Source organism: Umbelopsis ramanniana, assembly GCF_025399195.1.
Source record: "Umbelopsis ramanniana AG unplaced genomic scaffold K450scaffold_64, whole genome shotgun sequence".
NCBI classification, from domain to species: domain Eukaryota; kingdom Fungi; phylum Mucoromycota; class Umbelopsidomycetes; order Umbelopsidales; family Umbelopsidaceae; genus Umbelopsis; species Umbelopsis ramanniana.
The window spans coordinates 14,090-38,966 of NW_026252150.1; the positions used below are offsets into that span (position 1 = coordinate 14,090).

The 24,877-nt window shown below is 43.8% G+C and overlaps 16 protein-coding genes across 16 annotated transcripts; 3 read left to right on the forward strand and 13 right to left on the reverse strand.

Moving 5' to 3' along the window:
* Positions 1 to 506: 506 nt before the first annotated feature.
* K450DRAFT_179275 (uncharacterized protein) lies at positions 507 to 1,440 on the forward strand (the record flags this gene model as incomplete). The annotated part of the gene is made up of 6 exons (XM_051584310.1): positions 507 to 554; positions 622 to 728; positions 794 to 930; positions 1,005 to 1,106; positions 1,172 to 1,241; positions 1,308 to 1,440. 6 exons carry the CDS (start codon positions 507 to 509, stop codon positions 1,438 to 1,440), a joined length of 597 nt encoding a protein of 198 aa, XP_051441441.1.
* Positions 1,301 to 1,943, forward strand: K450DRAFT_256762 (uncharacterized protein). Its single transcript, XM_051591555.1, has one exon. It carries the CDS (start codon positions 1,489 to 1,491, stop codon positions 1,741 to 1,743), a length of 255 nt encoding a protein of 84 aa, XP_051441442.1. The 5' UTR covers positions 1,301 to 1,488; the 3' UTR covers positions 1,744 to 1,943.
* K450DRAFT_192569 (uncharacterized protein) lies at positions 1,944 to 2,557 on the reverse strand. The gene is made up of 3 exons (XM_051584465.1): positions 2,464 to 2,557; positions 2,085 to 2,391; positions 1,944 to 2,021 (listed from the first exon to the last, which is right to left on the reverse strand). Exons 1-3 carry the CDS (start codon positions 2,548 to 2,550, stop codon positions 1,954 to 1,956), a joined length of 462 nt encoding a protein of 153 aa, XP_051441443.1. The 5' UTR covers positions 2,551 to 2,557; the 3' UTR covers positions 1,944 to 1,953.
* On the reverse strand, positions 2,558 to 4,397 carry K450DRAFT_256767 (uncharacterized protein). Its single transcript, XM_051591556.1, has 8 exons — positions 4,299 to 4,397; positions 4,162 to 4,198; positions 4,065 to 4,082; positions 3,880 to 3,954; positions 3,395 to 3,759; positions 3,204 to 3,309; positions 2,978 to 3,123; positions 2,558 to 2,890 (listed from the first exon to the last, which is right to left on the reverse strand). The coding sequence occupies exons 1-8, from the start codon at positions 4,332 to 4,334 to the stop codon at positions 2,663 to 2,665; spliced, it is 1,011 nt and encodes a 336-aa protein (XP_051441444.1). The 5' UTR covers positions 4,335 to 4,397; the 3' UTR covers positions 2,558 to 2,662.
* A 237-nt stretch (positions 4,398 to 4,634) lies between these two features.
* On the forward strand, positions 4,635 to 5,244 carry K450DRAFT_256770 (uncharacterized protein). The gene has a single exon (XM_051591557.1). The coding sequence runs from the start codon at positions 4,799 to 4,801 to the stop codon at positions 5,075 to 5,077; it is 279 nt and encodes a 92-aa protein (XP_051441445.1). The 5' UTR covers positions 4,635 to 4,798; the 3' UTR covers positions 5,078 to 5,244.
* Positions 5,245 to 6,145: 901 nt separating this feature from the next.
* K450DRAFT_256773 (uncharacterized protein) lies at positions 6,146 to 7,342 on the reverse strand. Its single transcript, XM_051591558.1, has one exon. The coding sequence runs from the start codon at positions 7,241 to 7,243 to the stop codon at positions 6,284 to 6,286; it is 960 nt and encodes a 319-aa protein (XP_051441446.1). The 5' UTR covers positions 7,244 to 7,342; the 3' UTR covers positions 6,146 to 6,283.
* Positions 7,343 to 8,488: 1,146 nt separating this feature from the next.
* On the reverse strand, positions 8,489 to 9,425 carry K450DRAFT_256774 (uncharacterized protein). The gene has a single exon (XM_051591559.1). The coding sequence runs from the start codon at positions 9,237 to 9,239 to the stop codon at positions 8,631 to 8,633; it is 609 nt and encodes a 202-aa protein (XP_051441447.1). The 5' UTR covers positions 9,240 to 9,425; the 3' UTR covers positions 8,489 to 8,630.
* A 592-nt stretch (positions 9,426 to 10,017) lies between these two features.
* On the reverse strand, positions 10,018 to 11,093 carry K450DRAFT_214172 (uncharacterized protein; the record flags this gene model as incomplete). The annotated part of the gene is made up of 1 exon (XM_051584822.1): positions 10,018 to 11,093. One exon carries the CDS (start codon positions 11,091 to 11,093, stop codon positions 10,134 to 10,136), a length of 960 nt encoding a protein of 319 aa, XP_051441448.1. The 3' UTR covers positions 10,018 to 10,133.
* A 364-nt stretch (positions 11,094 to 11,457) lies between these two features.
* On the reverse strand, positions 11,458 to 12,651 carry K450DRAFT_256779 (uncharacterized protein). The gene is made up of 2 exons (XM_051591560.1): positions 12,548 to 12,651; positions 11,458 to 12,491 (listed from the first exon to the last, which is right to left on the reverse strand). The coding sequence occupies exon 2, from the start codon at positions 12,428 to 12,430 to the stop codon at positions 11,468 to 11,470; it is 963 nt and encodes a 320-aa protein (XP_051441449.1). The 5' UTR covers positions 12,431 to 12,491; positions 12,548 to 12,651; the 3' UTR covers positions 11,458 to 11,467.
* A 1,641-nt stretch (positions 12,652 to 14,292) lies between these two features.
* K450DRAFT_256795 (uncharacterized protein) lies at positions 14,293 to 15,287 on the reverse strand (the record flags this gene model as incomplete). Its single annotated transcript, XM_051591561.1, has 1 exon — positions 14,293 to 15,287. Exon 1 carries the CDS (start codon positions 15,254 to 15,256, stop codon positions 14,294 to 14,296), a length of 963 nt encoding a protein of 320 aa, XP_051441450.1. The 5' UTR covers positions 15,257 to 15,287.
* Positions 15,288 to 15,687: 400 nt separating this feature from the next.
* K450DRAFT_274687 (uncharacterized protein) lies at positions 15,688 to 16,650 on the reverse strand (the record flags this gene model as incomplete). Its single annotated transcript, XM_051593134.1, has 1 exon — positions 15,688 to 16,650. One exon carries the CDS (start codon positions 16,648 to 16,650, stop codon positions 15,688 to 15,690), a length of 963 nt encoding a protein of 320 aa, XP_051441451.1.
* Positions 16,651 to 17,444: 794 nt separating this feature from the next.
* K450DRAFT_256807 (uncharacterized protein) lies at positions 17,445 to 18,612 on the reverse strand. The gene is made up of 2 exons (XM_051591562.1): positions 17,607 to 18,612; positions 17,445 to 17,504 (listed from the first exon to the last, which is right to left on the reverse strand). Exon 1 carries the CDS (start codon positions 18,575 to 18,577, stop codon positions 17,618 to 17,620), a length of 960 nt encoding a protein of 319 aa, XP_051441452.1. The 5' UTR covers positions 18,578 to 18,612; the 3' UTR covers positions 17,445 to 17,504; positions 17,607 to 17,617.
* Positions 18,613 to 19,014: 402 nt separating this feature from the next.
* Positions 19,015 to 19,289, reverse strand: K450DRAFT_274689 (uncharacterized protein; the record flags this gene model as incomplete). The annotated part of the gene is made up of 2 exons (XM_051593135.1): positions 19,015 to 19,099; positions 19,177 to 19,289. The coding sequence occupies 2 exons, from the start codon at positions 19,287 to 19,289 to the stop codon at positions 19,015 to 19,017; spliced, it is 198 nt and encodes a 65-aa protein (XP_051441453.1).
* A 374-nt stretch (positions 19,290 to 19,663) lies between these two features.
* On the reverse strand, positions 19,664 to 20,635 carry K450DRAFT_256819 (uncharacterized protein; the record flags this gene model as incomplete). Its single annotated transcript, XM_051591563.1, has 1 exon — positions 19,664 to 20,635. A coding segment is annotated over one exon (962 nt), but the record flags the coding sequence as incomplete, so codon positions are not given.
* Positions 20,636 to 21,261: 626 nt separating this feature from the next.
* Positions 21,262 to 22,303, reverse strand: K450DRAFT_256820 (uncharacterized protein; the record flags this gene model as incomplete). Its single annotated transcript, XM_051591564.1, has 1 exon — positions 21,262 to 22,303. The coding sequence occupies one exon, from the start codon at positions 22,301 to 22,303 to the stop codon at positions 21,341 to 21,343; it is 963 nt and encodes a 320-aa protein (XP_051441455.1). The 3' UTR covers positions 21,262 to 21,340.
* Positions 22,304 to 23,360: 1,057 nt separating this feature from the next.
* Positions 23,361 to 24,870, reverse strand: K450DRAFT_256823 (uncharacterized protein). Its single transcript, XM_051591565.1, has 2 exons — positions 23,972 to 24,870; positions 23,361 to 23,904 (listed from the first exon to the last, which is right to left on the reverse strand). The coding sequence occupies exons 1-2, from the start codon at positions 24,705 to 24,707 to the stop codon at positions 23,471 to 23,473; spliced, it is 1,170 nt and encodes a 389-aa protein (XP_051441456.1). The 5' UTR covers positions 24,708 to 24,870; the 3' UTR covers positions 23,361 to 23,470.
* Positions 24,871 to 24,877: the final 7 nt, after the last annotated feature.

Below are 24,877 nucleotides of genomic sequence, written 5' to 3' on the forward strand. Positions count from 1 at the left end.
GCTGACTGAGGAAAACGAGACAAGGCTTATTTGGACATCAACGGACCGAGCTGATGTTTTGCCATTCAGATAAGCATATCGCCTGCCTGCTCACCTCGGCCGTCCAGCTTCTCGCTCAAGTCTTTTGATTTTTCCAAGAGAGCAGTTGTCTGCGCTCTTTCAAAAAATTTTCGGGTCACTCAGTATGTTCGTCAATTTTTTATAGAGTTGACATTGCAGATCTCTATTCAAATCGTGCAATGGGAAAGAAAGGATCAGCTGAATACAGCTCGCAGAATCGATCGCGAGGCGCTTCAAAGGCAAGAGGAAAGGGTAGAAAGGATAATCACAGAAGGTAGCTGTTGCTCTCGATTGCGGCACACCCCGCTTTTTTTTATTTTATTCATTCCCTCATGGTTTCTCTTCAGTCATACTCGAGAAGTGCACAATGAAGACCAAGGCTCCGGAGAAGAGACAGGTAAGGCAGCACCATGTCTCCAGAAACATAAAACAAGCCGTATAGGCTAATGCATAGACGTTTAGGCTCGAATATTCCTATGCCTGTAGCCATGTGGGTAAGTACACCATCCCGCTTCAGAAGACGAACTGCTTCCGTCGTCTGACCAAGTTGCCATGTTTCAGGATTTCAAACATTGTGATCCAAAGAGATGCTCGGGTGTGAAACTGGCTAGACACAATATGCTCAAAACCCTCAAGGTGACGCAAAAATTCAGAGGCATTGTTGCAAGGTAAATGTGGTTTCATCACTACGAAAGGGCGGTTTGATGCAGTTGGACTCAATTTTCGCTCGTAGTCCTGTAGGAGAGAAGGCGGTGTCGCCTGCAGATCGACATATAGTGGAGCAATTCGGCGTAGCAGTGGTGGACTGCTCATGGGCGAAAATTGATGAAGTGCCATTTTCTCGTATCAAGTCTCCTGGCGACCGATTACGTGAGTACTCTCTATCATGATTTACAAAGGGTAATTACACGCTTGGTTGCTGATTATTGAATGGCGGTATATAGTCCCCTACCTGGTTGCTACTAATCCAGTCAACTATGGTAAGCCATGGAAGCTGAACTGTGCTGAAGCCCTTGCAGCCTGCTTCTACATTACAGGTAAGCTGAGTGATTAAACGTGTCGCTGTCACGGAAAGATAGGTGGTGTGGTGCCAACATACAAATTATTTTAGGGTTTCCTGAACACGGCGAGGAATTACTCTCAAAATTCAAATGGGGTCATGCTTTCCGCAAAGTCAATGGGTAAGTTATGTATATTTGGTGAGCGTAAGAAACAATAAGACTGTAGCTGACACACCATATCCACAGCCATTTATTGGCCAAGTATGCGAAATGCCAGGATTCAGCAGACGTCGTCAGAGTGCAAAATGAATGGTTGGAGCAGATTGCAAATGAACATAAAGTTGCTCGGGAAGTGAATGAAGGTAAATTTTCATTTTGACCCATAGAATCCATGTCAAGCATGAGCTAATGGACTATATCAACTTAGATGACGACGATGATTTGTTGGTTGCAAACACAAATCATTCTGGCGCTTACGGTGGCTATAGCGACGATGACGAGACATCCGAAGAAGAAGAGGAAGAAGAAGATGAGGACAGCGAAGAAGCAGACGATGAAGAAGAGGAGGAGGAGGACGGCGACGATGAAGACGATGAATTACGAGGAACTGTTGACAAACTGGGCAATACCCACATCTAACCCACTACTATCTCATGGCATTCAACTCTTTTTGCTTCTCTGATCACTCCAAAACACAATTTACATGCGCAGTGTACATAGAATATGGATTTGCTTGTGGTTTCATTGTACCTTTGAGATACAAGCTGTAAAGATATATACAATGTATTTTTTTTTCTTTCTGTTTCTGAGTCATTCACAGAATCGACTAGACTATAAATTTACTGATAAAGACATCTATCGAACGAAGTAAGCAGAAAACCCAGCGCTTGACCTACTGGGTACTCGTACGCTTCTTCTTATAGTCGGATATGGCTGATTTGATAGCATCTTCTGCAAGCACTAAAAGAAAAAAAAATTAACAATCATCTCGAGCTATACATCTCCGTAGATCGTGGTACATACTGGAACAGTGGAGTTTGACGGGGGGTAAACTGAGCTCTTTAGCAATGGTAGTGTTTTTGACGTTGCCAGCTTCGTCGAGCGTCATGCCGTTGACAAGTTCGGACATGTAGGAGCTGCTGGCAATGGCTGAGCCACAGCCGAAGGTCTTGAACTTGACGTCGGTGATGGTTCCCGACACTTCGTCGACTTTAATTTGTAGCTTCATGACATCGCCGCATGCTGGAGCTCCAACCAGTCCAGTGCCAACAGATTTATCTTTCTTATCGAGTGTTCCGACGTTTCTCGGTCGTTCATAATGATCAATCACCTGGATAAAAAGGGGTCAATATGCGTACAAATGGGTTGTGTGTGACACAAAGTAGTAGCAATGGTTGCACACCTTTTGATGATAAGGTCGAACAGCGGCGAGAGATGGGGTGAAAGTACGCTTGATAGGTGAGTTTTTCAGTAGAGTTGATCGCAACATATTTTATTCGTGGTTTGAGTTGAGAAAAGAGATTACAGTGGGGAGAACGTTTGGATTCGTTTTTTAATGCTTTAACTTGATTAGCCTATGACGTTTAAAAAGTAGTCACACTTCAACTATGCCTAAAGTTAAATGCTGGGTCTGGTCGATTACTCAACACCGTTTCGATCTCCGCCATCACTTCATCCGTCAGCAAATGGACATAGCGAATAGCTTGGACATTTTCCTCGACCTGCGAGGGCTTGGATGCTCCTGTTATGACGGAGGAAACTCTAGGATTTTTCAAGCACCATGCTATGGAAAGTTGTGCCGGCGTTATCTTGAGTTTTTGTGCAATCCTCTGCAAATAAAAATAAAAGCGCCGCAAAATGAGGCCATGTTACCATTGATGTCGCAACGGATCTTCCTTTTCTCCTATGTTACTTACCACTAGCATTTTAACTTTTTCAACTTTTCGTCTTCCTTCTTCGCTAAAGAATCCAGCTCGAAGACGGTTCATTACTGGATGGTCTTGGATGGCTAATCGAGCATTTGGTGGTATAGTCCCATTATTGTATTTGCCAGTTAAAACGCCTACACGTTTGAGGGGGGGGGGAGAGCATGGTGAGACAAGGGTAAATAAAAAGCACTTTGTAAATTGCAGTGTGTCATACCGGAAGCAAGCGGCGACCAGGTTGTGATGCCCAGCTTATGAATGTCATAGAGAGGTAAGTATTCTTTTTCCACTCTGTCGCGGTGGAACATGTTATATTGAGGTTGCTAAGGTAATGGGTCGGGCCAAAGCGAAATAGACAATCAGTATAGTTTATCGCCTGCATTGAAAAGGTCTCTCCCAAATGCTTACCTCAACAATAGGCTCAATCAAGCCAAGTCGCTTGGCAACTGCGATAGCCTCCGTCACTAAATATGCAGGCCATTCACTGGTTCCCCAGTAGAGGGCCATGCCTTTATCGATGCACCATGAGAATGCACGTACTGTCTCCTCCATGGGGGTATCAATGTCTGGTCTCTGGGCATAGACAATGTCGACATAATCCAGCTGAAGACGATTGAGTGAGGCGGATAAACCTTCGATGATATGCTTTCGCGATAGGCCACGGTCATTTGGACCTTTTCCTCCCCAAAAGATTTTGGTTGAAATTACAAAATCAGACCGCTTCCAATTGTGTTTTCGAATCGCCAAGCCCATATCAATTTCGGCTTGGCCACCTAGTAATGCCAAGATATGTGAGTTTCTGAGCTGCCTTTTGAGCGGATAGAAGGGACGCATCCACGTGCAGCATGCTCATTTGCACCTTGCTGGGGAAAGTTTTATCCTGTTTGACCTACCTGAATGAGATTCAGCCACATCGAAGAAATTTATACCATGTTCAAAGGCAACACGCATACAATCAGCAGCCGTAGCTATAGATAGAGTAGTACCATTAGTAACAGCAGTAGTGTTCATTGCGTCAGTTATCAAGATTGTGCGCAAGTTTTCAAAAAAAAAAAAAAAAGTTTTTTACACAACGTACCAGCATCAATTTGACCGGCTATTTCGCGACGATGCAAATGTTTATATTGGATTAGTGGGAGTCAAGTTTATAGTCTGTTTTGCGTTTATAATCCTACCAAAGGTAACCCAAGATCCGAGCCCAATCGCGCTGACCTGAAGAAACGCACAACATGAGATTTTGCATCGATCAAGAAAAAGCGGGCATTTTCATTCCATGTCGGAAGTCGAGTTTATTGTCCCGAAAATGCTTTACCTTGAGTCCAGAATTGCCTAGATATCTATATTCCATCAAATGTGGGTGGTGATTATTTGAAGGCAGAGATTTCAGAGAAAGATGAAGAAGCAAACTGAAAGACGGCAGAGAATATAGGCTCTGTGATTTGCCGAATAGCCTTTTTAGGCGCCACAACCTCATTCAGAGTCAGAAGGCGAGAGTCCCCCCTTCCCAGAAACCCAGGTAAAGTTTTGAAACGGACAAAAATTTTAGCGTCGCTTGCTTGCTTGGTGACACCGTTGCACATCATTTCTTTTCTCTATTACTTCTTTCCTAATGTTGTTCATTTCCCATTGCTGTAGATGGTGACTTCATAATCACTAGCCATTTATTTACTGCGCAGTGTTTAGCTTGGCCATGGTCTTCGAAGTCACGGTAACGCCGTAAGAAACACCCACATTGAATTCAGAACACGAACCATCTCAGATGGCAACCAAGAAATATATCGTCAATTAATCGCAATATTTCTTCCGATTCCCATGTACGCAATTTACCATTTGCATATAACTAACGCCCTTTCAAGCTATATATACCTCTGTAGCTATTTTTTCTTTTTCTTGGCTCAGCAACTCAGGCTCGCCTGCCACTTACAATGTGGCTGCTCGCCCATAACCAATACTTTTCGCAGGTGTCGCCAAGTCAAGCCTTGTTACCAACACTTTCAGTGTGGCTTCCGTGTTACGCTTCGAACAATTTCAAACGGTATCTTCCCAATGCAGTCTTCACCAATATCTGATGCCTTTTGCCAAAGTCGGTAATCCCCGCTTATTTCTGCTGGCAACTTCCAATCTGTTCCATCACTTCTCTGCTTTCCATAGGTGGCTTAGAAATATTTGCTCGTCCTGAAGAGAAACATAGGTTGCCATGCACTGCTTTGGCAAACACTGCCCTCTTTTTCACCTCACAATCAGAGTTTCACTGAGCCCTTGCAAGCGTGACTCATGATGATCGCCACAACTATAGCGCGAGCAACGATAGCACGCTATGTGGTTACAGCAGCGGGTAAACTGTACCTCTCCAAAACGTTTTTGTTTCGCTCCTGCAACGCAAGAGCATACAAAAGAGTATGCATCACTTGTTGAGTGAGAAGAGATGATTCGACCTCTACCGACATATTATGGGAAGAAGACGTCTTTCACGCTGTTACAACGGATGGTGGACTTGCTGGATATCCCATTCATAATTTTATTTGCATCGAGATTACTAGAACTCCGTCGCCGACCGTTCTGGAAGCAATTTCAAAGGCCGTAGAGGCAGATCATGCGGACGGAGCAGGGACGAACAGTAAAAAAATGACAGCCATTGAAAAGTTTATAGGACCCTGTGACATCGCAAAAACCGGTGTTCATGCTATGGAGCCACAGAAACTATCTTCATCCCTCACAATCTTTGGCTTGCGGCATTCATGGTAACGTAACAAGCAAGATACAGACTCCGAGGTAAGATTTGGATCAAAGGCAGAAACATGATTCACCGACGTTCCTTCAAGAAGGGCCTGGAATGTCTGGTGTTACATGTCCCTAAATCCATGTCAATGGCAAGGCTGATTCTTTCTGAATGTGTGGAGCCTTTATGTCTGAAGATCAAGCGAAAGGATAATGCTAATGCATGATAGTTAAAGACTGAAAGGTGTCTGTCCGTTGTTCCTATAGCGATTAAACGAACAAACAATATATTGGTTGTCTTGGGGTTGGCCATCCAGTTCGCATAGGCTATTGTCATCGGGATGTGTGGTTGAGTTACGGATTTGGAAAAAGAAGTCTGTATTATGATCGATACGAATAAATGGTAACAATTTCCAGAAGAGTATGATCATCAACGGAGATAACGGGATTTAATGCAGTTAGTTATATTATTTATTCAGCCGTAAAATACGAAGAAGAATTTGGACAATTTTTTACAGCTGGGTATCGATCTATAATGACTATGGGCTACATCTGGTTGAGATTTACTACAGTAACCAATCAGAACTTCTGTCCAACAATCTCTTCGCTCAATGCCCACAGCTTGGCAGCCTCTGTATCATCTTTGGCATATGGCTTAGCTTGATCCATAGCAATCTGGCAATCCTCCATATAAGATCCAGACTCCGAAGCAATGTTTGGGTCAAAGGCAGCAACAATATGAGTTGCAGTACCTGCACCAAGAGACTTGAAATCCGCTTCGCTGACTTGAAGTACATTACCTTCGTAATCCTTTATTGGTACAGAGAACTCGGCCATATCAACATCACGAGCAAGATTAGTGAAGATCACACCGGGATGAGGACTGAAGGCAGTAAGCCCTGCGCTCTTGTAGCGCTTGGTCAATTCACGAGAAAACAGAATATTGGCAGTTTTAGATTGACCATATGCCCACCACTTGTTGTAGGCTTTACCGTTGTCAAAAAATGGGTCGTCGAAGTGGATGGGAGATAAAGTGTGACCGTTGCTGGAAACGTTGACAATGCGTGGCGCACCAGTCTTGGAGGCAAGGATCTTGGGCAAGATCAAGTTGGTGAAGAGGAAGGGTCCGATGTGGTTGGTACCGAATTGAGCTTCGAATCCATCCTTGGTGGTGTGATATGGTGATGCCATGATAGCGGCGTTGTTGATCAAGACATCAATAGCTTCAGGATAGGTGTTGACTTCGGCAGCAGCATGTCGGACCGACTCGAGCGAGGCGAGATCAATAACGAGGGATCGTAAGTTAGCGGAAGGAGTCTCTGCCTTGATCTTTTCAATGGCATCGTCGAGCGCCTCTTGCTTTCTACCAGCAACAATAACTAAGCCAGCATGGTGCTTTGACACCACTCTTGCGGTCTCATAACCAAGACCACCGAATGTGCATCCAGTGATCAAGACGGTCTTTCCCTTGATTTCGTTTTCAAAGTAAGTAGCGACTTCCTCAGCTTCAGTTTTGGAATTAAAGTTCTTGTTTGACATAATAGAGAATATGTATCAGAGTTGTGTTGATGTGTAAATTGTGAGCCACTGGTAGACAATATATATATATTTTAATAAAGTGGAGACGCGTACCTCTGCCATCATCAGACAAGACAACATACGCGTTGCCGGATAAATGCGTATAACCGATTTGCAACAGTGCAAAGGCCAAGCGGGCTTTTAAAATATGACTAATGCGGATAAGACGGAGAATCGGGCCGATGGCCAATTACGTTGCCTTTCCCTCACCAAACATTGGCATTGAAAGATGCAATTGCAGCTTTATTGGCGTTACTTTTGAGACTTGAGTACAAAATACCACATGCAGATGCTTTGTTAGCCTTTTAAGAACAGTTTATGAACTACAACGCAGAAACGCTTGATAATTAACTACATGTCTTGGCTTTCCTAAGGTAAAAATGCAATCGCCAGCTAGCTTGAGGCAATTTCAGCGCTGGTGTTACCAGCATAAACTCTGGAAATGGTAGATCATCGATTGCACAAGCGAACAACGTATGCCTCCAGACATACGAGGCGGCAGTTACGTAAATTTCCTTTTTGATAAAGGAACTTTGGAGAGATTATGAGGCTGAGGAATGGCAAATTAGACTGTACATGAAGCGACAGTTGTAGCAGTAGGGACCCTCGGAAGACTTAGAATGGTTATACAATATGAATAGTGTCAAGTTGCGTTTCAACTTTAATATGAGCAACTTGATATGGAAAAACAATGGGAAAGGCAATGCGAGTTAACAAGTCAATGCCTCCTGGTGATAAGTTTTGACTATTGCAGCAACACGGTTACGGACTGAATTAAGACGAGATGATTGATAAGGTGAGGGGGGTTTGCGGTTGAAGCTGCTATTCTGATTGCTCCCATGGTAGTATCAAAGGGCTTTTGTTTTCTCTTAGAAAGGACCACCAGTAGCAATGAGTTGGACCAACATCAAATCCTGCCCTCGAACTCGCTATGTGCACTGAGTAATCAAAAAAGTCCCTTTCCCCCATTTGGCTCCTCATCATGTTGCCTAGGGTCTTCATTGAATATTGAGAATTGGTTTACGTGTCCCAGTTACGTATGGCAAAAGGTTACGGTCATGTCACTTTAAAGGCAACTTGATAATTCCCATTTGGAGTGTACGTGTCCAAAGTTTGTCCGTGATTGAGTTTATTAAACTGCCAGTCGGCTTCACTGAAAATGCATCAAGTAGAAAGAGTACAGAGAAATTTATCATATAACTACGTCAAGGGAGTTGGAATCTGATTGCCACTCCAGGTCAAAAAAAATGAGGTGGAGAGGAATTCATCAGATTTTTTATAATTAAACGTGCTGGCATAAAAAAAATTCTGTTTGTACAGCTTAGAGTATTTGGATTGAAGTACTTTGTCAGTCAAAGCGTTGTCCAACCAATTTCTCAGTCAATTTCCACAGTTTTTCGGCTTGCGTATCATCTGTGGCCCAAGGATTGACTTGATCCATGGCGATTTGACAGTCCACCAGGTATGATCCAGACTCCGAAGCAATAGTTGGATCAAAGGCAGCAACCAGTAGAGTTGACGTTCCTTGACTAAGGGTCTTGAATGCCACCCCACTAAAATCGACCACATCGCCATGGTGATCCTTTACTGGTCCAGCGGAATCTTCAGGTGTAATGGCACATGCAGGTTTCTTGATCACACCAGGATGGAGACTAAAGGCCGCAAGTCCTTTGCTTTTGTAGCGCTTGCTCAGCTCACAGGCAAACAAAATTTTGGCAGTCTGGGATTGAGCGTATGCGATCCATTCGGTGTATCTGTTGCCTTTGTCGAAGAAAAGATCGTCGAAACGGATAGCTGAAAGAAAATGGCCAATACTAGAAACACTGACAATACGCGGAGCCTTGGAAGCAAGAATCTTAGGCACGATCAAATTGGTGAAGAGGAAGGGTCTAACATAGTTGGTACCATATAGTGCTTCAAATCCGTCCTCGGTAGTGCGATATGGACAGCCCTTCATATTAGCGTTGTTAATAAGCACATCAATATCTTCAGGATAGGCATTGATTTCGGCCGCTGCGTGCCTGACGGATTGGAGTGATGCAAAATCGACCACCAATGACTGGATTTTAGCAGAAGGAGTTTCCTCATTGATCTTTTGGATGGCTTCGTCAAGCTGCTCTCGTTTCTCACCAGCTACGATCACTAATGCAGCATGGTGCTTGGCAATGGTGCGAGCACACTCGGCACCAAGGTCATTTCAGGTACATCCAGTAATTAAGACGGTCTTTCCTTCGATCTCGTTTTCGAAGTAAATAGCAACTTCGTCTGCTTCGGTGTGGAACCCAAAATTCTTGTTTGACATGTAAAAAGTGTTTTATTCACTGTATTCAATGTATACGCGGATTCTAAATGAAGGTTGGCTCGACTCTCCTAAATACTGGTCTCATTTTTTGAAGCGATTTCTTCCGTTGCTCACTAGCAATATGCGTCATATCCTTGTGTCCCTTTGGTGGAATATACTACCGGATTCGGAAAGAGGGTATTGCGAATCATTGGACATATTGGTGGTGTCAATTTCTACGAATCAGAAAGGTACATCGCTGTTAGAGGAGGTAATTCAAGGCATGAAAATGTTTTCCTGTATTGACATTGCATAAAAAGGTGTCGCCCAAATTCGATAGCATCCTACGCCGATTCCCAAGACGATCAGCGGCATCAAGGAGTAACAGGCATGGATGTCATAAATACGTCTTCGATCTCTAATTAAGCTGGTGTCGACAGTATCACCCATCATTTTCAGTACAAGTGAAAGGTAATGGTACACGGAGGAAAATTTGCATGTATTCATCTATGAAGGAAAAGGTATAATGACATGTTGTCTAGGATCAAATTTTTAATTGCAGGTTATCAATTAAAACTGCTGCCCAATGATTTTCTCACTCAGTTCCCACAGCCGCTCGGCCTGAGCCTCATCTATGGCATATGCCTTGGCCTCATTATTGGCAAGCTGACAACTAACTAGGTAAGAACCAGATTGCGAAGTAATGTTAGGATCAAATGCCGCAACAATATGAGTTGAAGTTCCCTCCGCAATGGTTTTGTATTCAACGCCGGTGGTGTCGTACACATTGCCTTCGTGATCCTTAAGAGGCTCAGCAAAATCTGCAGGTCTAAGATCGCGCCCAAGGTTGGTTTGGATGCGGCCAGGATGTAGACTGAAGGCGACAAGACCTTGGGACTTGTAGCGCTTCGCCAATTCAAGAGCAAACAAAATATTGGCGGTCTTGGATTGACCGTACGCAGCAAATTTGTGATAAGCTTTTCCATTATCGAAGAAAGGATCGTCAAATCGAACTGGGGAGAAGAAATGGCCCAAACTAGAGACGTTGATAATGCGTGGAGCACCAGTCTTAGAAGCAAGAATCTTGGGCAAGATCAAGTTGGTGAAGAGGAAGGGTCCGATGTGATTGGTACCGAATTGAGCTTCGAATCCATCCTTGGTGGTGTAGTATGGTGATGCCATGATAGCAGCGTTGTTGATCAAGACATCAATAGCTTCAGGATAGGTGTTGACTTTGGCAGCAGCATGTCGGACGGACTCGAGTGAGGCAAGATCAATAACGAGGGATCGTAAGTTAGCGGAAGGAGTCTCTGCCTTGATCTTCTCAATGGCATCGTCGAGAGCCTCTTGCTTTCTACCAGCGACAATGACTAAGCCAGCATGGTGCTTGGACACCACTCTTGCGGCCTCGTAGCCAAGACCACCGAATGTGCATCCAGTGATCAAGACGGTCTTTCCTTTGATCTCGTTTTCAAAGTAAGTAGCGACTTCTTCTGCCTCAGTGTGATATCCGAAATTCTTGTTTGACATGATGAAGGGAATTTAACACGATTTTAGTAATTTAAGATATCTTAATGAGCCACTGGGTCATCTTAAATATTTTTCTCAGATCTTGGAACGAGGTGCTTGCGTCGCCATGGAGCAACCATTACTCCATGTCTGGCTGTCGGTGGAATGTATTACCGGATTGACAGAAAGATTTCAGTACGTTTGCGATCCAACTTGGCTGTGCTCTATTATATTAACTTTACTGGCTGTTGATTATGTAAGGTTATCTAGAGGCTATGATATCGAACTGAGCGCTCACTGTTCCGTCAAAGTCGAAGCTAGCGGTATGTGTAAAAAGTTACTTATATTTTATTGGTATTCAGATCATCGGTCCTAGCTCAAAATTTGGTCGACTATTAAAACTGCTGTCCAACGATTTTCTCGCTCAGTGCCCACAACTTTTCTGCTTGCTTATCGTCTGTAGCATACGGCTTGGCCTGCTCCATGGCAATCTGACAGTCAGACAGGTAAGAACCAGATTGGGATATAATGTTAGGATCAAATGCCGCAACAATATGAGTTGAAGTTCCTTCAGGAATGGTCTTGTATACGAAACCGCTCAAGTCGAGGACATTGCCATCATAATCCTTGATGGGCTCAGCAAAAAGCTCTTCAGGTTGAATATCGCGGCCAAGATTAGTCAAGATGCCACCAGGATGAAGACTGAAGGCGACAAGACCTTGGGACTTGTAGCGCTTCGCCAATTCACGAGCAAATAACATATTGGCGGTCTTGGTTTGACCATAAGCGGTCCATTTTTGATAGGCTTTGCCATTGTCGAAGAAAGGATCGTCGAACCGGATTGGAGAGAAGACATGTCCCATACTTGAGATATTTACAATACGTGGAGCTCCGGTCTTAGAAGCAAGGACCTTGGGCAAGATCAAGTTGGTGAAGAGGAAGGGTCCGATGTGATTGGTACCGAACTGAGCTTCGAATCCATCCTTGGTGGTGTAGTATGGTGATGCCATGATAGCAGCGTTGTTGATCAAGACATCAATAGGTTCAGAATAGGCGTTGACCTCAGCAGCAGCGTGTCTGACGGACTCAAGTGAGGCGAGATCAATAAGGAGGGATCGTAAGTTGGCAGATGGAGTCTCTGCCTTGATCTTCTCAATGGCATCGTCGAGAGCCTCTTGCTTTCTACCAGCGACAATGACTAAGCCAGCATGGTGCTTGGACACCACTCTTGCAGTCTCATAACCAAGACCGCCGAATGTGCATCCAGTGATCAAGACGGTCTTTCCCTTGATTTCGTTTTCAAAGTAAGTAGCGACTTCTTCAGCCTCAGTGTGGTATCCGAAATTCTTATTTGACATAATAAAGAGAATATGTTGTAATGTTGATATTTCTTTTTGAACTGTTGGCACGTCTTAAATACTCCTTGAATTTAGAAACGAAGTGCTTCATTCATCAGTGCCCGTCAAAATACTTACGTGTACCTACGATTCGTGGCTTCGGCGGAATATATTACCGGATTCGTAATTAGGGCTCTAGAGGTGCAGCGGCTTAAAGCTGTGTTTGATTCTATTAAAGACTGCTGCTTTGCGTATAATTCGCCAGGAGTTTCCGGAAATCCACATCCGGAGGGAAAGTTTGACTTTAAGTGGATGAAAATTGTTAGTATACAATATGGCTACCATTGAATTAATATAACGCCGCCTGAATAGAGGACCACTCTGCCTCTGGCCCCTGCGGTATAGAGTCCTTACCCCATGTAAAGTTTTCGTTTGTGTCAATCGTGTTAGTTCCAAACTAGTTCACATTTTTTTTTTTCAAATCAAGGGAAGGCAATATAAATGAAGTTTGCATGTGTATTTGTGGACAGACGAACTGGCATCTGGAATAATATCTAACTTTTGCGGCATACCTTATTGGAACTTTTGGCCAACCAGCTTTTCGCTCAGCCCCAACAGTTTTTCAGCTTCTGCATCATCTTTCGCGTATTGCTTTACCCGATCCATAGCCAGGTGACAATCTGCCAGATAAGATCCAGTCTCGGAGGCGAGTTTTGGTCAAATGCTGCGACGATATGAGTTGCAGTGCCTTCAGGAATGGTCTTGTGATACTCGCTGCTGAAATCGATTGAAATGCCATCGTAATCCTTCATAGGCTCCGAGAACTCTTCACGTTTGACATTGCGAGAAAGGGTTGGTACGAATAACGCCAGGATGAAGGCTGAAAGCAGTCAGTCCCTGGCTCTTGTATCGGTTGCTCAATGCACGAGCAAATAAAACGTTGGCGGTTTTGGATTGACCATATGCGAGCCATTTATGATAAGTTTTACCGTCTTCAAAGCAAGGGTCGTCATATCGTATGGCGGAGAGAATATGACCAACACTTGAGGCGTTGACAATACGTGGGCTCCGGTCTTAGAAGCAAGGATGTTGGGCAAGATCAAGTTGATGAAGAGGAAAGGTCCGATGTGGTTAGTACCGAGTTGAGACTCGAATCCATCCTTCGTTGTGTGGTACGGTGGTGCTATGGTAAAAATCGGTGTTGATCAAGATAGCAATAACTTCAGGGTAGGTGTTGACTTCGGCAGCAGCCTGTCGGACAGACTCGAGTGAAGCGAGATCAATAACGAGGGATCGAAAGTTAGCGAACGGAGTCTCTGTCTTAATCTTCTCAATGGCATCGTCGAGTGACTCTTGCTTTCTACCAGCGACAATGACTTAGCCAGACTCGTAGCCAAGACCACTGAATGTGCATCAGTGATCAAGACGATCTTCCCTTGATCTCATTTTCATAGTAAATAGTGACTTCTCCAGCCTCAGCGTGGTATTTAAAAATACTTATTTTGACATATTGAAGAGAATGTATTACAATTTTTTTATTTGAGGATACCTTATTGAACCGCTGGATCGTCTTAAATACATTTCTCAGATCTTGGAACGAGGTCCTTGCGCCGCCATGGAGCGACCATTACTCCATGTCTGACTGTCGGTGGAATGTATTACCGGATTGACAGAAAGATTTCAGTGCGTTTGCGATCCAACTTGGCTGTGCTCCAGTATATTAATTGTACTGACTGTCTATCGTATAAATTTTTTGAGAGGCTATGGTATCGAACTGAGCACTCACTAGCTTCGATCAAAGTTGAAGCTAAGGGTATGTGTGAAATTTACTTTTGTATTTTATTGGTATACAACGATCGGGCTAACTCAAAACTTGGTTATCAATTAAAACTTTTGTCCAACGATTTTCTCGCTTAGTGCCCACAACTTTTCAGCTTGTTCATCGTCTGTAGCATACGGCTTGGCCTGCTCCATGGCAATTTGACAGTCAGACAGGTAAGAACCGGATTGAGAAATAATATTGGGATCAAATGCCGCAACAATATGAGTTGAAGTTCCTTCAGGAATGGTCTTGTATACGAAACCAGTCAAGTCGAGGACATTGCCATCATAATCCTTGATAGGCTCAGCAAAAAGCTCTTCAGGTTTAACATCGCGAGCAAGATTAGTTAAGATGCCACCAGGATGAAGACTGAAGGCGACAAGTCCTTGGGACTTGTAGCGCTTCGCCAATTCACGAGCAAATAATATGTTGGCGGTCTTGGATTGACCGTATGCAGCCCATTTGTGATAGGCTTTGCCATTGTCGAAGAAAGGATCGTCCAATTGGACTGGAGAGGATATATGTGCCATACTAGAGATATTTACAATACGTGGAGCTCCGGTCTTGGAAGCAAGAACTTTAGGCAAGATCAAGTTGGTGAAGAGGAAGGGTCCGATGTGGTTGGTGCCGAATTGAGCTTCGATCCCATCCTTGGTGGTGTGGTATGGTGATGCCATGATAGCAGCGTTGTTGATCAAGATATCAATAGGTTCAGAATAGGCGTTGACCTCAGCAGCAGCATGTCGGACGGACTCCAGTGAGGCGAGATCAATAAGGAGGGATCGTAAGTTGGCAGATGGAGTCTCTGCCTTGATCTTCTCAATGGCATCGTCGAGAGCCTCTTGCTTTCTACCAGCGACAATGACTAAGCCAGCATGGTGCTTGGACACCACTCTTGCGGTCTCATAACCAAGACCACCGAATGTGCATCCAGTGATCAAGACGGTCTTTCCCTTGATCTCATTTTCATAGTAAGTAGCGACTTCCTCAGCCTCAGTGTGGTATCCGAAATTCTTATTTGACATAATAAAGAAAATATGTTGTAATGTTAATATTCTTTCGGTATTGCTGGCTCGTCTTAAATATTTCTTGATTTAGAAACGAAGTGCTTATATTCGTAAGTGTACACCTATTCTTACGTATTCCTGAATGCGTGGCTCCGGCGAAATGTATTACCGGATTCATAACTATGGCTCTAGAGGTGGAGCTGGATTTAAGCTGTATATTAAAAGCTGCTGCTCCGCATGTAATTCGCCACAAGTTTCCGGAAATCCACATCCGGAGTGAAAGTTTGACCCCATGAAAAGCTTTTGATTTGTAGCAATCGTATTAATTGCAAACTAGCTCACAATTTTTTTTCAATTCAAGTAGGAAGGCAATACGAATGAAGTTTGCATGTGTATTTATGTACGGATGAACTGGCATCTGGAATAATGTCTAACTTTTGCGGCATACCTTATTGGAACTTTTGGCCAACCAGCTTTTCGCTCAGCTCCCACAGTTTTTCAGCTTCTGCATCATCTTTCGCGTATCGCTTTACCCGATCCATAGCCAGTTGACAATCTGCCAGATAAGATCCAGTCTCGGAGGCGATGTTCTGATCAAATGCTGCGACGATGTGAGTTGCAGTGCCTTCAGGAATGGTCTTGTGATACTCGCTGCTGAAATCGATTGAAATGCCATCGTAATCCTTCATAGGCTCCGAGAACTCTTCGCGTTTGACATTACGAGAAAGGTTGGTTCGAATAACGCCAGGATGAAGGCTGAAAGCAGTTAGTCCCTGGCTCTTGTATCGGTTACTCAATGCACGAGCAAATAAAACGTTGGCGGTTTTGGATTGACCATATGCGAGCCATTTATGATACGTTTTACCGTCTTCAAAGCAAGGGTCGTCATATCGTATGGCGGAGAGAATGTGACCAACACTGGAGACGTTGACGATGCGTGGAGCTCCGGTCTTAGAAGCAAGGATCTTTGGCAAGATCAAGTTGGTAAAGAGGAAGGGTCCGATGTGGTTGGTACCGAGTTGAGACTCGAAGCCGTCCTTGGTAGTGTAATAAGGAGATGCCATAATACCGGCATTGTTGATCAAGACATCAATGGCTTCAGGATAGGCGTTGACTTCGGCCGCAGCGTGTCTGACCGACTCGAGTGAGGCGAGGTCCAAAAGCAACGGTCGTAAGTTCGCTGATGGGGTTTCTGCTTTGATCTTCTCAATGGCATCGTCGAGCGATTCCTGTTTTCTACCAGCAACAATAACCAATTCAGCGTGGTGCTTGGACACGACTCTCGCGGCCTCAAAACCAAGGCCACCAAGTGAGCATCCGGTGATCAAGACGGTCTTTCCCTTGATGTCGTTTTCGAAGTAAGTAGCAGCCTCGTCAGCTTCGGTGTGTAGTCCAAAATCCTTGTCTGACATAATAAAAATATATAGCGTGTTTGTGTAGGTAAGAAAAGTAAACGTGTCGTATTTATACTGTTTTCTGTGAAGGTAATTGACTATGTGACACTTGTTTGAGAATCCATTATTATTCTTCCATGAAAGGAAATTGCTGGCTTTCAGTGGCACGTTGAGGGGGGATTGCGGCAGCCTACCCACTTGAAGCAAAATTAAGAAATCCGTACTATCAGTCAGCCTGATGATGTCGTTATTGATCATTGATCAATCATTATCTAATCACTTAATCTCTCGCAGCTTCAAGTTGTAGATCGCACAAAGGCTGGTGTAGATGCCACCAGGGCGAAGGCAAGGCGAAAGTTTCTTTGATCTCGTTTGAAATATAAGGAAGACTTCCTTCGCTTGGTGTGGATCTGCAACTCCTATTATGTATAAAGAAACCATGTAATATCGTGTATCTGTATATACTTGTGAGCTGTTGGATGGCCCTTGCCTTATTACCAATGTTTTGAAGGTAATGCTTGCATCTTCTTCAACAACATTTTCTTGTGTATTCCGTGCGGGGCTTCGGTGGAACTTTGCGGGGCTTCGGTGCATATCCCGGGTTCACTAAAATTTTTGGGCCAGGGGCTTTGTTTCATTGCATAAAATTGTAGTGATGCTTTGCTAGGAAGTGAAAAGTCACACCTGGAAGTGAAAGCGAAATATTCTAAAGGACAATTTGTGAGTATATATCACTGCTATGAATACAAGTGCTATTCAAAGTTGTCACCACTATGTCCTAAATCACAGCGAGCAGCTAGCGGTAATGGATTTACATAACCGTGGTAAAAGTACATTTAAGTTATCTGTATAAATATCTAGCTCAATTCTCCCTATCCCATAGTGTAATGAGAACGACAATATATATTGTTAATTTACATTTGTTTATATCGTAGGAACATACAGATAAATGAGATGATGTCTAAGTGCTGTACCATCATTATATCTAAAACTTTTGTCCAACAATCTTCTCACTCAACGCCCACAGCTTCTCGGCTTGTGTATCGTCTTTGGCATAGGGCTTAGCATGGTCCATGGCGATTTGGCAGTCATCCAAGTATGCACCGGAGTCTGAAGCAATCTTTGGATCAAAAGCAGCAACAATATGAGTTGAAGTGCCTTCAGGAATGGTCTTGAATTCCAGATTTCTCCAATCAACCGCTTCTCCGTCATAATCCTTCATTGGTGTCATCAACTCTTCGGGTTTGACATCACGAGCGAGGTTAGTATTGATACCGCCAGGATGAAGACTGAAAGCGGTAAGTCCCTTGCTCTTGTAGCGGTTGCTCAATTCACGAGCAAACAGCATATTGGCAGTCTTGGACTGACCATAAGAGGTCCACTTCTGATAGGATTTACCATTGTCGAAGAAGGGATCATCGAATCGGATTGGAGAGAAAATATGACCAACGCTGGAAACGTTGACAATGCGTGGAGCTCCGGTCTTAGAAGCAAGAACCTTGGGCAAGATCAAGTTGGTGAAGAGGAAAGGTCCGATATGGTTGGTACCGAATTGAGCTTCGAATCCATCCTTGGTAGTGTGGTATGGTGATGCCATGATAGCAGCGTTGTTGATCAAGACATCAATAGGTTCAGAATAGGCATTGACTTCGGCAGCAGCGTGTCGGACGGACTCGAGTGAGGCGAGATCGATGATGAGAGGTCGCAAGTTAGCGGATGGAGTCTCAGCCTTGATCTTCTGAATGGTATCGTCAAGAGCCTCTTGCTTTCTACCAGCAACGATGACCAAACCAGCGTGGTGTTTTGCTACTACTCTTGCGGCCTCAGCTCCAAGACCACCCCATGTACATCCAGTGATCAAGACAGTCTTTCCCTTGATCTCGTTTTCGAAGTAAGTAGCGACTTCGTCAGCTTCAGTGTGGAATCCAAAGTTCTTGTTTGACATAATAAAATATGATATGTTTGTATTTTTAAGATACTTGGGATACAGTGGGTGGATATGCATTATTTATATTCTCTCTGTAAGGGGTGATTGCGTATGTTTAGTGTCTGACATTCAATGTTAGACATCTTGCGTGTCGCCGGCAGAAGGGAATCGCCGATTATGAATAGCACCATATGAATCCTAGTTTATGACTGTGTCCCATTTTTGGTATGGAAATTATTGAAATACTAGCAGCCCTGTGAAGCGACACTCACTACGACCGAGTTTATTATAAATATCATTTTTGATACAGGTATAATGTAAAAATCTTGCGCCCTCACATAAGGCAATAATTTTTCTTTAGTACCTCTGATCCAAACTTTTGCCCAACAGTCTTCTCGCCCCAGTGCCCACAGCCTTTTTAGTGCGCGTCGTTTTAGCGTATGTCTAGTCCTTATTCATGGCGACTTGACAGTTTCCTTATATGATCCAGACTTCGAGGCAACCTTGGGATCAAACACCGCTTCGGTATGAGCTGCAGTGCTTTTAAGAATGGTGTTGAATTCTTAGTTGCGCCAATCTACCAATTCGCCGTCAAAATCCTTCATTGGCGTCATTACTCTTCAGCCTCAACATCACGAGCGAGATTAGTGTTGATATCGCCAGGTTCTGTGATGAAGGTTGTAAGTCCTGTACTCTTGCAGCGCTTGTTAAATTTACCAGCAAATAGCATATTGGTAGTCTTGGACTGAACATAAGGGATTCATAGGCTTTTCCGTGATCATCAAATTGGATTTGGAAAATAAGACCAACAAGTAGAAATATTGACAATACGTGGATCTCCGGTTCAAGGAGCAAAATTTGACGAGGTCAAGTTGGTGAAAAGGACGGGTGCAACAGAATTTGATTCTCCACCGTTGATTGAGTACGAAGGTATCTTCTAACATCATGTAAACGTACACCTTTGCGTTATTTGTACAGATTTTAAGCTGACCTCTCCATCTCTCAGATTAATGAAAAGCGGTAATGTATGTGGATAATTTACATTGGTTTATATTGTAAGAACACACAGGTAAATGGAGATGATGTCTAAGTGCGGTTTGTACTATTATTATATCTAGAACTTTTGTCCAACGATCTGCTCACTCAACGCCCACAGCTTCTCGGCTTGCGTATCATCTTTGGCATAGGGCTTAGCATGGTCCATGGCGATTTGGCAGTCATCCAAGTATGCACCAGAGTCTGAAGCAATCTTTGGGTCAAAAGCAGCAACAATATGAGTTGAAGTGCCGGAAGGAATGGTCTTGAATACGGCTTTGCTCCAATCAATCACATTGCCGTCATAGTCGCTCATAGGGGTCAGAAACTCTTCAGGTTTGACATCGCGACCGAGGTTAGTGTGGATACCGCCAGGATGAAGACTGAAAGCGGTAAGTCCCTTGCTCTTGTAGCGGTTGCTCAGTTCACGAGCAAACAGCATATTGGCAGTCTTGGACTGGCCGTAAGCGGTCCATTTTTGATAGGCGTTACCGTTGTCGAAGAAGGGATCGTCAATTCGGATGGGAGAGAGAATATGACCAACACTGGAGACGTTGACAATGCGTGGAGCTCCGGTCTTAGAAGCAAGAACCTTGGGCAAGATCAAGTTGGTGAAGAGGAATGGTCCGATATGGTTGGTGCCGATTTGAGCTTCGAATCCATCCTTGGTGGTGTGGTATGGTGATGCCATGATAGCAGCGTTGTTGATCAAGACATCAATAGGTTCAGAATAGGCATTGACTTCGGCAGCAGCGTGTCGGACGGACTCGAGTGAGGCGAGATCAATGATGAGAGACCGCAAGTTAGCGGATGGAGTCTCAGCCTTGATCTTCTCAATGGTATCGTCAAGAGCCTCTTGCTTTCTACCAGCAACGATGACCAAACCAGCGTGGTGCTTGGAAATTACTCTTGCGGCCTCAGCTCCAAGACCACCCCATGTACATCCAGTGATCAAGACGGTCTTTCCCTTGATATCGTTTTCGAAGTAAGTAGCGACTTCGTCAGCTTCAGTGTGGAATCCAAAGTTCTTGTTTGACATTAGTAAAGTTTTATGTGTTTATGATATTGATGGATGAGAGCATTGTTATGTATTATATATATATATATTCATTCACTGTGGGCTGGTTGCGTATGCTGAAAAGTCTGGCATTTAATAATGTTTGAGTGTCTTGCGTGTCGCCGGGAGAAGGGAATCGCCGAATGAAAATCCGAATGAAAATAGCCAATGGTGGGCTATGGAGAAATTCTTGTTTGACAGGGAGAAGGTGCTTATAATTTAAGATTGTGATCGAAACTTTATGAGACACTGGTAACATTATGTATGTCTTCCAAGAAAGGGTACATACGTTGCAACCTGGGATTTCGGACCTTCTTTGTATTGCTTCGGTGGAACATATAACCGAATTGAGAGAGACCCCGCAGCACGTTTATAGGGAATTCGCATTCTTGTTGAATAACTCTGACGGGGTATCTGCAAATAAAATTACGATAACGGCCGTACGGCAATGAAAATATCCATACATTTGACCAATTCGATCTGTCTTGTTACTTCTATACGAGCACTTACAAAAGAATTATATGTCATATATACTATACCGAAATTTATGTGACGTTTCAACTGGCTTGACACTTCATGGACCCCAAATACAAGCGAAGACGAAAATACATATGAACACAATACATGCGAAATGTTTATTAATGAAAAACTATCTAGTACCTCTGTGTAATTCTTGCGCCTTCAAGCAATTAAAAATTTTGTCCCACGATTTTCTCACTCAGTTTCCATAATTGATCAGCTTGGGTATCATCAATTGCGTAAGGTTTGGCATGATCCATGGCAATTTGGCAGTCAACCAAATAGGACCCTGACTGCGAGGTAATACTTGGATCAAAGGAAGCAACAATGTGAGTCGAGGTACCTTGAGGAATAGTTTTTGGAGTAAAATCGGTGATGTCAATCACATTGCCGTAGTAGTCAGTGACAGGCTCGAGAGCATCTTCAGCTGTCATATCGCGACCAAGATTAGTCTGAATGCCACCAGGATGAACACTAAAAGCTGTCAGGCCTTTGTTTTTATATCGATTGCTCAGTTGACGAGTAAACAGCATGTTAGCCGTCTTTGATTGGCCATATGCCCACCACTTATTATAAGCTTTGCCGTTGTCAAAGGAAGGGTCGTCGAATAAAATCGGAGCAAGAATGTGACCGATACTGGAGATGTTGACAATACGTGGAGCGCCGGTCTTAGAAGCAAGAAGTTTGGGCAAGATCAAATTGGTGAAGAGGAAAGGTCCAACGTAATTGACACCAAACTGTCCCTCTAGTCCATCCTTGGTAGTATAATAAGGAGACGCCATAATTCCAGCGTTGTTAATTAACACATCGATAGCTTCAGTGTAGGCGTTAACCTCGGCAGCAGCGTGTCTGACGGACTCGAGTGAGGCGAGATCAATAACAAGGGATCGTAAGTTGGCGGATGGGGTCTCTGCCTTGATCTTCTCAATGGCATCGTCGAGTGACTCTTGCTTTCTACCAGCAACAATGATCAAACCAGCATGGTGCTTTGCTATAACTCTTGCGGCCTCAAAACCAAGACCACCAAGCGTGCATCCAGTGATCAAGACAGTCTTGCCTTTGATCTCTTGTTCGAAATAAGTAGCAACCTCATCTGCTTCAGTGGCAAATCCAAAGGTCGTGTTTGATATCATTAGTGTTAATAATTTGATGGTTGAAAAGTTATTTGATGACTGCTCATTATATATCTGTTGGTGGAATTCAGGGGAAACATCTCAAGTACTGCGGATTCTGTTATGGACACCAAATACGTTACACATTGTCCGCAAAAATATGCCCCATGCTACCGGCTAAAACTCGCCCAAACTGGATGCCGAAAACGGGCCGACAAGCCAATGGTAAAATAACTCTATCCAAGCGTACAATGAAAGGATCAACTGTTGAGAAAAATGACATCTTTTTCGGTAAAAAATATCAATTGGAAGGCACTCTGTAACAAATATTTGGCATAAGAAATTTTTAGTCAAATTCAAGCTCAAATTTTAGTCAATTTCGATCTCAAACTACTGTGAAACGTGCAAGAGTTCCATTGCAATAGCCTTTCAGATCACATTGATTGAGCTAACATATTGATTGAGCTACAAATTTATTGTTAATACTTAGGGATGGTTTTTAACTTGGCACCAACTTCATCCGTAACGAGGCTGCGCCCATTATTCCATGCGGTTGCCATATTAAGAATCGTGTCCGATCACAATTATTCATTACCATGGAGAATTCGTTGCCATGCAACAAGTTGAGTTTCTCATCCTTTCACAGTGCGCTTGATCGGATCTCATCCATCGCTAGAATGGTGGCCCCAGCGTATATAGAACTCGGATAAAAGAGTTAATATAGCCGGTTGGTCATGCTTAACTAGCTATGACATGCCCACCGTCTTGGATACGCCATCTATGGCTAGCTTTGAACAAGTCATCCAGGACGAAGCGATCATATTCATATGCCAACAGCTTGAAAAAGACTATCGGCGATTGGAATTCTCGGAATGGCCACCAACAGACATAATTGTTCGGTCATACCAAGATAGTGTAGAGAATTGGAGCATCAAGGTGATGGATGGCATTCATCTCAGACATCGTCTTGCATGATACGGCGCCATCGCGATGAAAAACGTGGTGGAAGCATTGGTGTAAAATGGACGCAGCACTAGAGACAGAAACAGTAATCCATCCTTCGATAAAATAATATGTTCACCGAGCAAAGTCTCCTCCAACACAAAGTACTTGATAACATTATATATTTTGCATTTCTTGCGTTACAAATGGCTTACACAAGCTGTACAGATTTCACACTATATACTACTATTTACTGGTCTTCTTTTCGAGCTCATAAAGCTGCTCCACCTCATCGGAAATACATTTTTCAAAGTTGATGTATGGCCTCTGAAGTAATTCGCGCTCGGCTTTAGAGCCATCGATGTCATAGCAATCGAGACGGCTAGTGTCACCTTCTGGCAACTTTCTGTCGGGGTACTTTTTGTTGACAATGGCGGTGACTTGCTCGAATCTGTAAATACCCGAGGAAACCAAGTAGCGAGAATTGGAAGCCGAAGCCGTTGTCAAAGCAGCAACATGGGCGACAGCCACATCGCGGACATCAACAAAACCAGGGAAGACGGTTTCAGGAATCTTGTTGGACTTGCCATTGACGATCTGCCAGATTTGCATGCTGGATTCGTTCAAGTGATCCAGGCTGTCGATATGGTGAGCAACAGGACCATACACCATAGGCATGCCTGTTATGCAAGGGTTAGAGAGGATGCTTACATCAACATGTTTCTCTACGCCACACCAGATACTTACAAATGGTAGTAATGTCAAAGGAAGGCTTCCTGTTCTTCACAAAATCCCAACCTTCCTCTTCTGCAAACTTCTTTGACGCACAATAGACAAATCCGGGATTATCGGACTTCCGAGCTTCCTCCCATGTGGCAGGGTTCCAGTCCTTTTCCGTGTATGTATAGCCTGGTCGCAATCCTTTGCTCACATCGACCACAGCAGCAAACGATGAAGTAATGATGACTCTCTTGATCGACTTATGAGTGCTAGCGGCTTGAAGGATGTTCTTGGTTCCTTCTCGAGCGGGGAGGAGGAGGTCTTTTTCGTTATCTTTGATGTCAAAGGTGAACGGGCTGGCAATATGCATGACATAGTCGCATCCTTGCACAGCTTGGTCGAAAGCGCCTGAGGAAGTGATATCGGGCACAATCACGCTTTCAATGCGGTCTTTGTGTTGAGGATTCACTTTTTTCACGTCGTTGGCTTTGGATTCCGAGCGAACTGCCACGCGGATGCGATAGCCTTTGTTGAGCAGTTCACGGCAAACATGGGAACCAACAAATCCATTGGCTCCGGTAACTAAAACGAGTTCTCCAGTCATGATAATATAAGATAAGTCGGTGTAAGAGAGATGAAACTGGCTCCTTATATATCTGATGGGCACCTCTATTTTGTCAGCAATCGGCTGTTTTTCAATTTCAGTCCATATATGACGTACGGCGTAAGAGGATAGGAGTGACGCAAGCCTTTTGGCTGACATGCCTGTAGAAGCGGTTTTAGACGTCTTCAGCGATACAACAGAGTGGTTTCAAATGCATTGCACACTTCGTTGGCGGCTGTACTAGAAGTTGCATGAAATAAAAAATTTTGTTTGTCCGTTCCAACGTTCGATATTTGTTGGACGAGAGAGCCCGCTCCAAAAATTTGGCC